The sequence below is a fragment of the Sarcophilus harrisii genome, chromosome 1 (genome assembly GCF_902635505.1).
Source record: "Sarcophilus harrisii chromosome 1, mSarHar1.11, whole genome shotgun sequence".
NCBI lineage: Eukaryota > Metazoa > Chordata > Mammalia > Dasyuromorphia > Dasyuridae > Sarcophilus > Sarcophilus harrisii.
In genome coordinates this window covers 696,307,004-696,322,521 of record NC_045426.1, presented here as the reverse complement: position 1 = coordinate 696,322,521, position 15,518 = coordinate 696,307,004, and the positions used below count along the sequence as shown (strand labels likewise).

The 15,518-nt window shown below is 36.2% G+C and overlaps 2 protein-coding genes across 5 annotated transcripts in view; one reads left to right on the top strand and one right to left on the bottom strand.

The window, feature by feature from the left end:
- The window catches only part of LOC116420840 (MAGE-like protein 2), a 28,120-nt gene extending 13,039 nt beyond the window's left edge, over positions 1-15,081 (bottom strand). The window contains exon 1 of the mRNA XM_031948672.1: positions 15,020-15,081. Within this exon, the coding sequence (XP_031804532.1) occupies positions 15,020-15,081 (62 nt within the window). The remainder of the gene's footprint in view (positions 1-15,019) is intronic.
- The window catches only part of TAOK3 (TAO kinase 3), a 223,019-nt gene that overhangs the window by 1,913 nt on the left and 205,588 nt on the right, over positions 1-15,518 (top strand). The window contains exon 2 of one of the 4 annotated variants that reach the window (XM_031948690.1): positions 3,196-3,252. The exons of 2 other annotated variants lie outside the window; for them this stretch is intronic. The gene's annotated coding sequence lies outside the window, so the exon portion shown is untranslated. Of the gene's footprint in view, positions 1-2,632; positions 3,253-15,518 lie in introns of those variants that run through there. One more of the 4 variants, XM_031948689.1, reaches the window with a different exon arrangement.

The window sequence follows — 15,518 nt, the reverse complement described above, 5'->3', positions numbered from 1 at the left end:
TTTTTTCAATCATGTCCAAGCCAATTGGGGTTTTCTTGGCAAAGTTACTGGAGGGATTTACCATTTCTTTCTCCAGCTCATTTTACAGATGAGGAAACTTAGGCAAGCAGGGTGAAGTGACTTACCCAGGATCATATGGCTAGTATGTGTCTCAGGTCAGATTAGAACTGAATCTAGGCATGGTGCTCTATCCACTGGGCCACCTGGGACAAGGATTTATTTGAAACAAAAGAATTTTGTTCTGCTGTCCCTTTGCTGGTCCTTCAAGCAAGCAATATTTAAGTTTGTCGATTGGACAAATAATTACCATAGACCCAATCTTTGAATTGAGAAATAATCCTTGGCGTGAACTATTCATTTTACTGATTGAAAAATGAGTATATGAAAATATGTCTTATTTGGACTATAAGCTTGAAGTAATAATGAAACCAGTTTCCCTGAACTGACCTTTGAGTCCTTGAGTGTTTGGAATTTGTTTTTGTTTACTTAGTTGGGTGGTGTTTTTGTAGAAAGAGCATTGGGTCTGACTCTTCAAGCTTGGGAGACTATTTTCCTTGTTTAGGAGGGACACTCAAAGTCAGGTTCTCTTGGGCTAAGTTTTGCCTTTCTATCTGGAAATGGTTGTCCACTTGGCTTAGAGGCCAAGACTCTTATGTTTAAGACTCAAATCTTTCGGAACAAGATTTCTTCTTTGGTTAAAATAGCTCAGACATAAACTCATTAACAAAAGCTAAATCTTCAGATATTCTGTAGCAGAGTGGATGAACTTTTTTAAAAAAAACCTTTGTTTCCTGGATTAAAATGAACCTTTTCCTATCAAATGAAATGAAACCAAATTCTAGGAAAGAATGTGGCTTATTTGCATACTGTTCTTGCTGGTTTTACATTTTCTCTTTCAGCAGTTTTTGCATTTACTTCATTTTTCTTTTGTGGGACACTGCTTATTCACAGCCACCATACCTATGCCTTGGCCACTTGCTACTTATGTTATCTTAGGTCACATCATTTTCTTCTCTGACACCTGGTTTCTTTATCTATGAAATGAGTGTTAACCTAGATGAATCTAGTATCTCTTCCAACTTAAAATCTCTAGGATATCTCTGTTCTATGAGGAAGCCAAATGCCAAATAGACAGCAGCATTGTATAATGAGTTTGGCTGCAAGGGACCTAAATTCAAATCTTGACTTGGTGCCTCTGTGTTCTTGGATATATTAACCACTGTTGACTTTGGTGTTGTCTTATGTAAATAGCAGAGTGGATGATCTTGAAGGACCCTTCCAGCTACAACTCCTTGCCCACAATAATCTTTTAATTTGAGTGCTACTATAAAGAGAAGTATTAACGATTATTCAAATAATGGTTAAGCTGGATAACCAACCTTAAGGTTCCCTTCTGACTCTCAGCTTCTGGCAAAGTTTGGTAGGATGGAAGAGAACAATATTTATTAGGATAGATTCAAATAAAAATAATTGTCACACCCTTTTAAAATCAGTCATTAATGAAATCAAAATCAAAATTGAAACACATGTAGTACCCCCTAAATATTTTTGAGAGGTAATTGGGGGTTACACAGCTAGGACTAAGATGAGTCAGAGGCCATATTTGAAATCAGGTCCTCTTGACTCCTGGGCTGGTGCTCTATCCACTTAGCCATCTAGCTGCAATATTTTTTAACAAGACCCTGAAAATGGGACAAAGTTCCAATGTTAGTTTGGGGTTTACTATCACTTTATCATAGTAAAAAGTAATTGGGAATGGGGCAGCTAGATGGCACAGTAGATAGAGCACTGGCCCAGGAGGAACTGAATTTAAATGTGGTCTCAGACACTTAACATGTCCTAGCTGTGTTAACCCCGGGCAAGTCACTTTGGCTCTCCAAAAAAAAAAAAAAAAAAAAGTAATTGGCAGCACGTGTTTAAATTGGTCATTATAAAAATTAAAATTAAAATTGGAATAAGTGTAGTGCCTCTAAATACATGTGTATTTTTTTTTTTAATAAGACACCCATATTGACCCCTAAAATGGGCAAATCAAACTTCTGATGTTAATTTGAGGCTAGCTCTCAGTTGTATGGATGAGTGTGTTTTAAACATTTGAAAACCAGAATTGTAAGAATTTAGTCACTTGTGACTCATGGTGAGTTTTCCCTTTTCCCTAATGAAACATATGTCACTGTATCACGGACGGTTTTTTGAGGGAAAGAGAAATTAAGCACAGAGAACTCTGATTTGACATGTTATGTGCTGGAAAGGAATTTGAATTTTTAGCTTGAGTATAAGTGAAAAGTTTGAGTCTGTGGTGCTGACCTTGCTGTGCATTCTAGTGGCAAGCTCTGCACTTAGCTGCTTGAATTTCTATAGACATACATATATGTGTGTGTATAATATATATTATATGTACATACAGATAGAGATATGCATATATCTGTGTATATACAGATATATACATATGTGTGTGCATATATATACATAGGTAGATATACATATATGTGTAGATATATAAATATAGATATTCATATATGTATATCTATATGAAGATATAGATATACATATATATGTATATATATACACTAATATAGATATACATATTGTGTGTATATTCTTTTCTTAACCTCTGTTTAGGGAAGGCTTTTTTATTTAAAAAATTCATGAACACATTAGCATCAAGGCATTTGGCAAAGAGTAATGAACTAGGAATCGTGTTTTCTAGTGCTTGGGTCGACTAGGCATTCTGTTGCTAGCTCTCATTCTCTGCTTTGTTGCCACTCCAGGTAGGGAGTTTTGTTTGTTTTTTGGCTAATACTATTTACTAAAGTGCTACTATTATTACTAAAGTAATTCTTTGTTACTCCAATTTAAAGCCAGTATTTCCTAGCCATCTAGAGAAAATGATTTGACTTGGGTCAGCCTTAAATCTCCTTTAGTTGGTTGGTGTAAGAAAGGCAAGATGAGAGGCCCATAGGCACTTGCACCTGTGAGAACCAATGGGAGTGGAGGTAACAGGAAATACTTAAGCTTGCAATGCTGATAGAAAAGTACTGTTCTCAGAGGGTGCTGTTTTATCAGTAGTTCCTTATAAGGGTTATAGAAGAGTTCCTTGTGGAGTTTGTCTGGGTTTTTGTTTTGTTTTTCTTTTGGTTTTGTTTGGTTTTGTAATTTTTTTTGGTCGGTGTTTAATGGGAAATCATTTAACAGTTTGACGAGTGGCCCCTGAGAGCAGCTATTTCAGTTCCCTTCAGTGCCAAAGAACTGGTGAGTTATCCTTTAAATTTGATTTCTCTGTCTCCTTTCTAACATTTCTTCATTGGAAACGAAATTAATTTTTTAAACTAAGTAAATTTGCCCTTAATGGTAAGATGTTCGAAATTGTGCTCCCATTGCTGTGGCCCTGATCTAGGTTATTTTTAATGCCAGTTACATTTGACAAATTTCTTCAGTAGAGACTTTGAACAAGTTTGATTTTCTGTGAGGGCTAGAGAATGAGGAGAATGAATGATGGCATTTTAGTGAGATGGGGAAATTTTCTTTCTAGGATGTCTAACTTTTAAGACTTAATTTTCAAATACATTTATTTAAGTCCTCTCTATGACCAGGAAGTAGTCGCTTTGACACTCATTCGGAAAACTAAGCATTTGTAATAACTTCCTTTCTCTCGGTGAAGATGCTTGGTAGCATGTGTTCATTCTTGCAACTCAAAACTGAGTCAGATTTTATACTGCATTAATAAAGAAGATACTCTCTTCCCCGGGTCCCCCAGCCTCCATTTCTTTCTGAAACAGTAATTTCTACGTAGATTTTATTGGCTATATTAGAAAATATTGGGAAATACTATGTCTACCATCCTTTGAATTAAAAAGGAATATACATATATGGAACAATCTCAAGTAAGTAATTATTTTATTTTTTCTGTTTAAGATTTCAATCTGATTGAGGTATGAGTCATGTCTTAACATTACTACTGAATAAGAACAATTGAGTTTTCCATTTATTGAGTTTCGGGTTGGTTATGCCCTGAACATCAAAGTCCATCTGTGAGCAATTATTTAAATGTATATCTTCCTCATATTTCTTTATTCTTCCTAACCAGATAGCACTTTTTGGAGGGTAAAAATCTGATTTCTGCCCACTTTTGTTTTATTTGTGTAAAAAAGAGTAAATTGTGTGTCACAAACTGAACTTCACAATTTCATCAAAAAAAGGTTAGAGCAAAAGTTTTAATGCATAAAAGAGCACAGTTTATGTTATTGGAAAATATTTGTACTTCCGTATAACTTTGATAGGACTTTAAAACCTACTGATTAAGCAAAGCTTTGTCGGAACATTTTTCTTAATACCAATACACTGCATTTTTTTAACCCTGACATCCTATAAAATATTTTGCTGTGGTTCATTGTGTTGTACTTCTTTTATAGAAAGTGTTAATGAAACCAAAAAAAGGGGGGGGGGGGGATGGAATGATTTTCTAAAGTAATTTCAAATTCAAAGGCAGGGTCAGCAATCTAAGCCTGTGATAGAGTAGGGAGTCACATTTACTTCTCACAGCGTAATCTTTGTAATGCGATTTTGTTGTTATTGTTTCTTTTCAATACATTAATAGTAATTGGTATTGGGATAAAGAAAGATCCTAGGAAAACCTGGGATCAAATCCTACATCTAACACATAATGGATGAGTCTCTTTCCTCTTTAGAGGATTGTAGATTACAGCAAAAGTACTAACTTTCAGTTAGTGACAGGAGATTCCTCATCTGGGGGATTCCCTATGCCAATGAAATAATATGTCCATCTTTTAATATCTCCTACCAGTTTCCTAGTACCAAATATTCCAATAAAGAGTAATAGTCAATAAACATTTTTTAAGGGCCTCCTATGTGCCAGGCACTGTATTAAGGGATAGAGATATAAAGGAAAACAAAAAATAGTACATACTTTAAAGGAATCTAATGAGAGAGAACATACAGTGTATAAAAATAAAGTAGAAAAAGCCAGGATTTTTCAATTCCAAGTTTTTCACAGTGTGGATGTTAAACAGTAAACCCTCTAAAGAATTTACAAATGTAAAAAATATATATATATTCTAAATAAATTAAAACAATTTACCTTTTTAATTTGATACCTAGAAAAGGAAATTTGCTAATATCATAGAAATGGATGGTGTTTTGCCCATTTTGAGATTTCACATGACAGGAATGTGACGTATAATTCGCCTTACATTTGCATTTTCACCCAAGAAATTTTGACAAGTGACATTACTGATTTGTGGAGTTTGTTCCAAGGACACAGGGAGAGGAAGTTAAAACCCTTTCATATTTATATCTTTGAGATGTAATGTCTTCTCGGTTGTTTTCCTCTTTTTCATAGTCTCTGTGCACATTTTCTTGAGGTTTATGAAAGACTTTAAAAACAGAAATTAGCTGAAGCACTCACTTCATAGATGAGAAGCATCCATCATATGAGTATCTCTTTCAGTTTTATATTACCAAAGTAGACTTAACTGGAAGTTGGTTTGAAACTGTTTATGGAGAAGCTGAATGTTGATGCTTTTGTAGTGTCGAGGGACTTCCCAGAATTAACCATTATTGTTGCTTTGTAGGATGGCTGAAGTAAGGAGAGAGGTAACGATCCTATTGACTGAAAAGATTAGAGTACCCTCATCCAAATTGCATATTTCCCCCTTTAAATAATTGATCCATTTTCTTCAATATCCTCCACAAATCTGTGGGACCCTTCACAGAGCTCACTGAAACATGGATAATCAAGATTTGACAGGTCCTCTGTTTCACAGGTTGACTGTGACCAAGCTCAATCTAGATGGTTCTCAAAGTTTGGATTGCCCATATTGGACAGTAGAGGGAATCTTTACCCAACCTCTGAAGCCATATGTCAGCATAGACTAGATGTGTTACCTAAACCAAACTGGGAAGGGAGAAGATTCATTCATTTCAATTGTAAATAGACAAATCCCCCTTTTTTACCAGGTAAAGTACTTTAAATGGGAATGTGAAGCATCAAGTTTCATTTATTTACATAAATCATGCATATTATGTTGTTCCTAGAGACAAATTTACAACCCTGGATTGTTCTGGTTTTAGGTTGAAAGTGAGCTTCTTGGTGTTGCAACATAAAAGGAAGTTTAATGGAGGAAATACAGTATTTCTGCCCAGATACTCAAAGAGGGAATTACAGCATGTAGTTATTATTAGAAATTTCAGTTCTTGTGAATGTGTTTGATAAGAAGAGAAGTAGTGGGGCTGGTTTCCATGTTAGGATCATAAGACCCTCTCTGGTCATTGTCTGGCATATAGTAAGCTTTTAATAAAGGCTTTTTGCAACTAATTGGTGGGCTTTTCCACTCAAGTTACAGTTTTTGTTATGTGAGCTTCCATTAATTAGAATATGGCCACCTGTCTATTCTATAGACCCCAGACAACCCAAACTAGTTATGGTTCTGATTTTTAAAATTTCAAGAGTATTCTTTTTTCAAATATCACCAATGTCCATAAGTATTGAGAAAGGGATTATAGGAAAACTGTTAACTCTAATAAATTTGGAAGGCACAAAGCCTCTTTCTTAATTCACAAGTGTCAGACCTCTTTAGGAGGGAGGCCTCTAGGAAGAAAGCCCCTTCAAGTCTAAATCTGTAATCTTATTCACTATGTGATAGTGACACAAATCATTTTACCTCTTTCAACCTCAGTTTCCTCATTTGTAAAAATGGGGGGGGGTGTCTATCTTAATTGCTTCTCAGGGCCCTTCCAGTTCTGAGTCTATGATCCTATGACTCTACAATTTTCCTAGTTAGTTGTATTGTTTTCTTAAAATACAATTCCTGGCTCATGCAGTTCCACAGAGATCGATCTCCTTTGCAAAATTCATGGCAATTCTGGGAATTCTGTATCATGGGACAGTAGGGATGCTTCTTGGGGCTTGTACTGCCATGATAGAGGGAGTATTTGTTATGTCCTCAACTTGGTTGGTTATGTCCTCAACTCACTTGGTTAGCTATTTCTGGATCATCCACAGTTATTGACTGAGATTCATTGAGCTTGAAGCCATCTCTGCCAGTCTGAGTTAACCACCCGGCCTTTTCCTGGCCTGTGAATGGGAGCTACAATACTTGTACTGCTTACCTGTTACGGTTGTTGTGAAGCTAAAATCAAAGTTGTGTATCATATAAATGATTACAGTAACTCTTATAAACTGTCTACTAAGACATGGAAGGAGAGGAGACTTACCCCACTAAAGTGACAGGTTCTTGAAACACTAATATTGAGGCTGCATAGTTTTTTTGTGCTTCATTCTGGTATCATTAGGTTATAAACTCACTGAGGGCAGGGACTAGCTTTTGCTGCTTTTTGCATTTCTAACACTTAGCACTGTGCCTGGCACCTAGGAGGTACTTAAGTACTTTTTGATTGATTGACGGATTGATTAGCAGTGACCTTGAAGTGTATCTGTCAGCAGATTGTAAACTTGGGCAGGTCCCTTCAAATATGCAGCTGGCTGGTGGAATCATATAGCACAGAACTTAGAGCCAGGAACTCCTGGCTTCAGATCATACTTTGGATACTTAGTGCCTGTGGGACCCTATATTACTCACTTTTCTTCTCTTTGCCTCATCTGGAAGATGAGGATATAATAATACCTACCTCACCAGGCTATTTTGAGGATTAACTGAGATGATGCATACAAAGCATTTTGTAAATCTTAAAGTACTATTATAAATACTAGCTAACAACAATAGTACTAATATGCAGATCTAGGAAAAACCTTACATGTCTTATGTCTGAGAACTAGTGTAGCTTAATATGGATAAGCTCACCACCAAATTGGCCTTAAGTGAGGAATCTTTCTCTCTCTCTCTCTCTCTCTCTCTCTCTTCCTTTCTTTCTTCCTTTCTTCCTTCCTTCCTTCTTTTCCTGGGAGAGGGCGGTGATAATATTTCCCAAAGATTATCTCCCAAGTCTTGTAGACATTTGTGATTAGCACTGGCAAAGGCAATAACCAAACCAGCAGACTCATAAGACTTTAAAATATTGTTCCTGTCTTTTTTTTTAATTTTTGTCTCACATCTTTTTGTATGTAATTATTCACTAACTCTATCAGAGAATGATTCCAGAAAGAGATGTGTTTTCTATTACCCACAAGTCTCATTTGCATTCTTGTACTAACTTTTATCCTGGAGAAGGTGGTGGAATAGTCATTTTTAAAATAAAACTTTATTTTCAAAACACATACATAGTTTTCAGTATTCACTCTTGCAAAAACCTTGTGTTCCGAAATTTTTTCTCCCTCTTCTAAATGGCAGGTAATCCAATATATGTTAAACATATGCAGTTCTTCTAAACATAGTTCCACAATTATCATGCTGCACAAGAAAAATCAGGTCAAAAAGGAAAAAATAAGAAAGAACAACAAAATGGAAGCAAACGACAACAAAAAGTGAAAATACTATCCTTGTGATCCATACTCAGTCCCCACAGTTTTCTCTCCCAGATGGCTCTCTCCATCACAAATCCATTGGAACTGGCCTGAATCACCTCACTGTTGAAGAGAGCCACAGCCATCAGAATTGATCATCACATAATCTTGTTGCTGTGTACAATGTCCTCTTGATTCTACTCATTTCACTTAGCATCAGTTCATGTAAGTCTCTCCAGGCCTTTCTGAAATCATCCTGCTGATCATTTCTTATAGAACAATAATATAGGAGTTGGGGACAGGAATCAGTTTTCTGTTTAAAGGAAATTTTGTTCAAGTTTAAGGAATAAATAAATTGGAAGAATTGGCAGTAATCAAATTGCATTTTAGGAATTGACACTTTTAATTAAGTAAAGATTCTTTCATTTGATAGCTAAACAAAAACTAGTAAGCTGTTTCTGTGAAGTATACAAGTGCTGTATATTTTCTATATTCATCCTTTCTGTGCATTTCAATGGTAGCTATCTATTTTTCCTCTGAAGTGGGTCACTAGCAAGCTACTTTCCAGGCTTAAAACTAGGGGTATCTCCTAAGATCTCACAGATCAGGTAACATTTTTTTTTTTTTTTTTTTTTGCTGAGTCTAAGGAGGTGAAGGGAAATAAATACTAGGCTGGCAACAAGACAGGGGAGGCACCTTCTCTGCTTTCACTATGAAAGTCCCTATGGAGGTTGTTCCGTCTTTATGTTTGCAACTTACCTGCCTATGGAAAGTGGCCCCCACCTATGTTCAACTGAGTCCTTAGCTCTTAGAATGAGCCAATCAAGCCCTGCCTAAATTGGGGGAGGGAGCAAAACTCAGTTGGTGAAACTGAACCAGAGTGAAGCACTTGAATTCTAGCCCTGGCTCTGCTACTGAGATACACATTGTGACCCTGGGCAGGTCACATAATCTCTCAAGATGTCAAATAAGGACTCTGAATCAAATGATCTCTCTGATTCCCCTAGCTCTAAAAATCTAGAGAAATCAATCACATTTCCTACAAGCTTTTCAGTGCTACAAATGTTACCTCATTTGTGATAAGCACACTAAAACTTGTTATACAGCTAGCTAACTCTGAGATCTGGACTCCGAGAATGGCATTAAAGTTCAAAGATTCCTGAGTTCTCCACATTTAGAGTTGAAAGGTCCTTAGCCTTCACCAGGATCATCATTATTTTAAAGATAAGGAAACTGAGGCCCAGAGAAGTCAAGTGGCCTACTCAAAGTCACATATGTAGTGATCAGAACTAGGAGTGCTCCCTTCCAAATTCAGTTCTTTTCCCTCTGTGTCACACTGAATTCCAAGCAGTTGAACTGCCCACCTTCCACTCCCATGGAGCCCTCTTTGACTAGTCCCATGCTTTTCCTCATTATAGACTCCCATCAGCCCCAAATCCCATCACCATTTCTTTCTAATTGTCTCTCACAAACCATCTATCATAATACTCTCTCTTCTCACTTATACTAACCTTATCTTCTGGACCCCCTCCTTGATTTTGCCCTCCAATCCAACCTGCTTTACCACAGCCCAATTAACTGTTCAAACACCCTCCTGTGATGTCACGTCTTTATCAAAAATCTTTAGTATCCTTTTTTTTTCTTCCTCTAACTACATTAATTCTTAACTTCTTGCCTGCTTTAAGACAGTCCATAATCTGACCCTACCCTACCTGTCTAACTACATTTCACATTATCCCTCAACAGTGCCTCTTCTCCAATCAGATCTACTTCCCTTTTGGTCCACAAAGGTTTATTTCAATTAAGATAGACTGGTGCAGTGGATAGAGTGCCTAAATTGAAAACAAGAAGATCCAGACTCAAATCCTACCTCAGAAAGACACTTAGATGATATCTGATCTTAGTAAATCATTAATGACCAGGTTGGATTTGACAACCTCTAAGACCTATTTCAGCTTGAAATCTATGACTCTATGATCCTTGACCTCCATTCTTTTACTTATATTGCTCCTTCCCTTCATCTCTCATTCTTGCCTTTTAAAAGATCCTCTGAATAAAACAAAAACAAAAACAGCAAACAAACACCAATGTATACTTAAAGGATCATGCATCAATCTTTCTTTTTTTTTTTTATTATTATAGCTTTTTATTTACAAGATATATGCATGGGTAATTTTTCAGCATTGACAATTGCAAAACCTTTTTTTTCAACTTTTCTCCTCCTTCCCCCAGATGGCAAGTTGACCAATATATGTATACATGTCCATGAAGTTATTTTGCTGCACAAAAAGAATCAGACTTTGAAATAGTGTGCAATTAGCCTGTGAAGGAAATCAAAAATGCAGGTGGACAAAAATAGAGGGATTGGGAATTCTGTGTAGTGGTTCATAGTCATCTCCCAGAGTTCTTTCTCTGGGTGTAGCTGGTTCAGTTCATTACTGCTCTATTGGAGCTGATTTAGTTCATCTCATTGTTGAAGAAGGCCATGTTCATCAGAATTGATCATCATATAGTATTGTTGTTGAAGTATATAATGATCTCCTGGTCCTGCTTATTTCACTCAGCATCAGTTCCTGTAAGTCTCTCCAGGTTTTTCTGAAACCATCCTGCTGATCATTTCTTACAGAACAATAATATTCCATAATATTCATATACCACAATTTATTCAGCCATTCTCCAACTGATGGGCATTCCAGTTTCCAGTTTCTGGCCACTACAAAGAGGACTGCCACAAACATTCTTGCATGTGTGGGTCCCTTTCCCTCCTTTAAGATCTCTTTGTGATATAAGTCCAGTAGTAACACTGCTGGATCAAAGGGTATCAATCTTTCTTCATGGTGTCTTCCTTAACTATCCCAGGATTCCTAACTCACTTTCTCCTTTGAACCTGTCTAATCCTTATAGTTTTATAGCACACATTTAGCATTTAATTATATATTGTTTTATATCATACTGTTGTTTGCTGTGTTAATCTTTTCTTCCCAAATATCTTGAAAGCAAAATTCTGGGTGAGTATTGTCCTATCTCATATGTGCCATTCTTTCTAATTCAAAACTGCCTTACTCCATTATAAGGCAGGGAAAGAGAGTAAAAACTAGTCCCATTCTGGGTAGGGGTTTGTTTATTCTGCTTATCAGAAGCCAGAGTCAACATTTCTAATGGTTGGAAATAACCCTTAATGTTTCTCCCATTTGGGAAAGGACTGTTAACCTCCATTTACAGGTAGATGAGGTTATCTACAAATCAAGCCATTTTAAATGGTCAGAGGGCTAGAGAAAGGAACTGAATCTCTGATTTCAGAGATACAAGGAAATCCCCAAACAGCACCTTCTATGTAACTGATAGCCTAATTGACTAGAAGACCCTGAAGATGGAACAAAGGTTAATGTATTTCCTTTTCTTCATTAGAAAACAAATATATACTTTCTGGGACTCTTTTTACCTTTCTTTAATTCAACAAGCATTTTTAAAGTACTAACCTTGTGCCCGACACAATGATAAGTTCTAAAGATCCTAAAACAAAAATGAAGTAGCCCCTGTCCTTAAGAAACTAGCATTTTACTAAGAGAGAAACTTTGCATAGAAGTGATTGGAAAAAATGTTTGTGAAGAACACTAACCACAGCTGAGAGAATCTGGAACAAAGTCTTATTATAATAAGGTGATATTTGATGGAGCACTGAGCTGGGAATTAGGAAGACATTTGAACATGAGTTCAAATCCAGTATCAGGCACTTACTAACTGTGTGACCCCGAGCAAGTTTGTCTCAGTTTCCTCATCTGCAAAATAAGTTGGAGAAGGAAATGGCAAACCACTCTAATATCTTTGCCAAGAAAACCCCAAATGGGCTTATGACTAGTCAGACGCAACTGAACAACACGATAATAACAATTAAGGAAGCTAGGGGATCACAACAGAGTTGACTAGGGAGAGCATTAGGGTAACATCAGCTATTTGGATCTAGTTTATAGTTCAGAGTTTGTTTCCATTTCATACAACTTTTCACTTTTCTCAAAACTTCACTAAGCAAGAAACATGAATAATGCATTATGTGAACTTAGTACCTTTTAACCAGGTGTTTGCAGTGTCTTAAACTGTAATTGTGAATGTAAAGATCAATTTATTTAATCAACAGATATTTGTTGGACAATCACTTATGGTAGTGATCAAACTTGATAATCTCCCCCAAGGTTTTTCCAGTCACTCAGTTAATAAGTTAATAAATACTTATTAAACACTATATCCTAGCCACCCTCAAAAGCTGTAAAGTCAAAATAATGTGCATCAGAACTAAAAATACTGAGTAGTAAATTTCTAATTGGATATTTATTGTGATCATTGCCAACCAGATTTCCTGGCTTCTTGCATTTGTGTCTGCATGACACTAAAGATTCAAATTTTTAAAAAAATTAAGTTGTAAAAATTTTAAGTGTAGTTTATACTATATAAAACATGAATATTTAGAAAGGAAAGGTCCAGAGTTGATTTTTGTTCAATTGCTTAAGACTTTGTGTAGATGGAAGCCAAAGCAGTTAAAAAAATTCCCATACTCCTATTTTAGTTATATTCAGTATGAAGTACTATGAAAAGTAAGTTTCTATGCTTAAGATATCATTCCTTTTTGGCAACTCTTTTCCTACACGAATCCCATAATTCTAAAATGGGTTTAGCAACCACTAATGGAGAAACAATCAAATTGGGATTACAGAAAACCTGGTTTCTATTCCTGGTTTTTGTCTCAAGCTTTCCATGTGACCTTAAAAAAATTGCTTAACCTTTCTGAGTCTGGAAAAGGGGGAGGGTATTTTTTTCCTTTTTGCACTTTGAGGGTAGTATCAGAATTAGTCTTTAATGTGTAACATTCTGTTTCTATGTCGTCTGCAATGCAACTACTAGATGGCATTCATTTATTCTAATATCACTTCTTCATTTCTGGTTAATTGGATAAAAACTCAGTGTGAAATTATGAGAAGATTCAATTCTGCTTTTTCAAATGCATAATTCAATTAGCATCTCCCTCACTCTCTTCATGTCAAATTGTTGATTCAAAGTCGTTGAATTTCTCAAGAGATCTGATTTGTAATTATACAGGTTAGATCAAATTATTTTAATGTAGTAATAATAATAATAATAATAAATGACATCTATATTGACATTAAGAGATGCATGTCTTTTAAATTCTAAATAAATATGGGATCATAGAAGCTTGGTCTTAGAAGGAATTTTAGAGGTCACTTAGCATAATCATTGATATGGGAAACTCACTCTTGTCGGGTTAGAGCACATTTGTTCCTTTTTGAATCACTTCTGTTGATTGGCAAGTTCTTCTTTGTTTTGAACCAAATGTTGACTCCTGCTAGTTCTGCCTCAATAACCACCTAGACTAATTTTCCAATGTGCTCAAACCTTCACAATATGGTTTGCAAGCACATGACTGAACCAAAATGATTTCTTCAAAGTTACCAATGACTTCTTTATTGCGAAATCTAATGGTATTTTATTTCTGAATCATCATCATCATCATCCCACAGCCTTTGACACCGTCCAACACCCCCTGTTCCAGGATATTCTCTCCTCTCTGGACTTTCAAGATTCTCTTGCTTCCTCCTATTGGTCTGACCACTCCTTCTCTTTCTTTGCTGATTCATCATTCATGGCACACCCACTAATCAGGAATGTCTCCCAGGCCCTCTTCTTTCTGTATTCTCTAGCTGGATGACCTTGGCCCTTCTCATGAGTTTAATTACCTTTATGCAACTGACTCCCATATCTAGTGTCTCTCCTGACCTGCAGTCCCACATCATCAAATGCCCCTTGGACGTTTCAACCTGAATACTCTTCAGGTATTTCAAACCCATATATTATAAACAAAACTCATTATCTCTATCTCAGAATGCAACCATATGCAACATTTTCCTATTACTCCCTAAGGCTCCAAAGGATGGAAAGGGAATAACCATTTATTAAGCACCTAGTACACCAGGAATTTGCTAAATACTTTACAAATATTATCTCATTTGATCCTCACAACAAACTCTGGGAGATAGGTACTGTTATTATCTCCATTTTTACAGTTGAGGAAATTAAACAGATTAAAGTGACTTGCCCAGGGTCATAACTAGGAAGTATCTGAGACTAGATTTGAATTCAGATCTTCCTGACTACAGGCTTAGTAATAATCCACTATGCCAGCTGATTAAGGTTTAGATCCTCAGTACCATCCTCTACTCACCCCATAGATTCAGTCAGTTCCCAAATCATGTTGCTTCTTTCTCTATAGCTTTTCTTCTTTCTACTCCCAGGCTCCCACTGAAGTTCTAGGCACTTATCAGATCTCATCTCTACTATTACAATATCCTCCTAATTAATCTCCTTATCTCTAATCTCTTGTCCACAAAGTTGCCTAAGTATCTTTATCTCCCTAAAGTGCATAGTGACTGGGCCACCCTTCCATTCAGCAAATTCCAGTGGTTCCCCATTACTTCTGGGATAAAATAAATTTCCTCTGTTTGGTCACTGAAAGCCCTTTACAACCCAGTCCCTTCCTATCTCTCCTTACATCTTACTCCCTTTTATACACTGCAGTATAACTGTACTCACCTCTTTCTCACACCTGATTCTTCATCGCCCACCTTTAGGCCTTTGCATCCACTGTCTTCCATGTTTGGAATGCTTTCCCACCTCACCTTAACTTCTTAAAGTCTCTCATTTCCTTCCAGGTTCAATACAAATGTCACCTATTAAAGGTCTTTCCTGCCTTTTGGATCTGCCTAATAAATGTCTCCCCCAAGAGCATATCAGGTCTTCAAGGATAAGGACTCTTTCATTTCTATCTTTATATTCCTAGCTCCTGACACAGTACTAGGGCACACAGCTGGTACTTAATAAATGTGCCTTCATCCATTGATGATGGACTATATATACCATTTAAAGATTAGTTGCCAAGAAGTTTTTATAGCACTACTTTAGAACTAATAAATAGCTTGAGTTAAGCAGTTTGAAAAAAAGAAAATATTGATCTGTTACATTAATTATTTAGGAATTTGGGTTTTTTTAGCTTTATATGCACAATACTTTTAAATATAGTGTGCAGTAATTG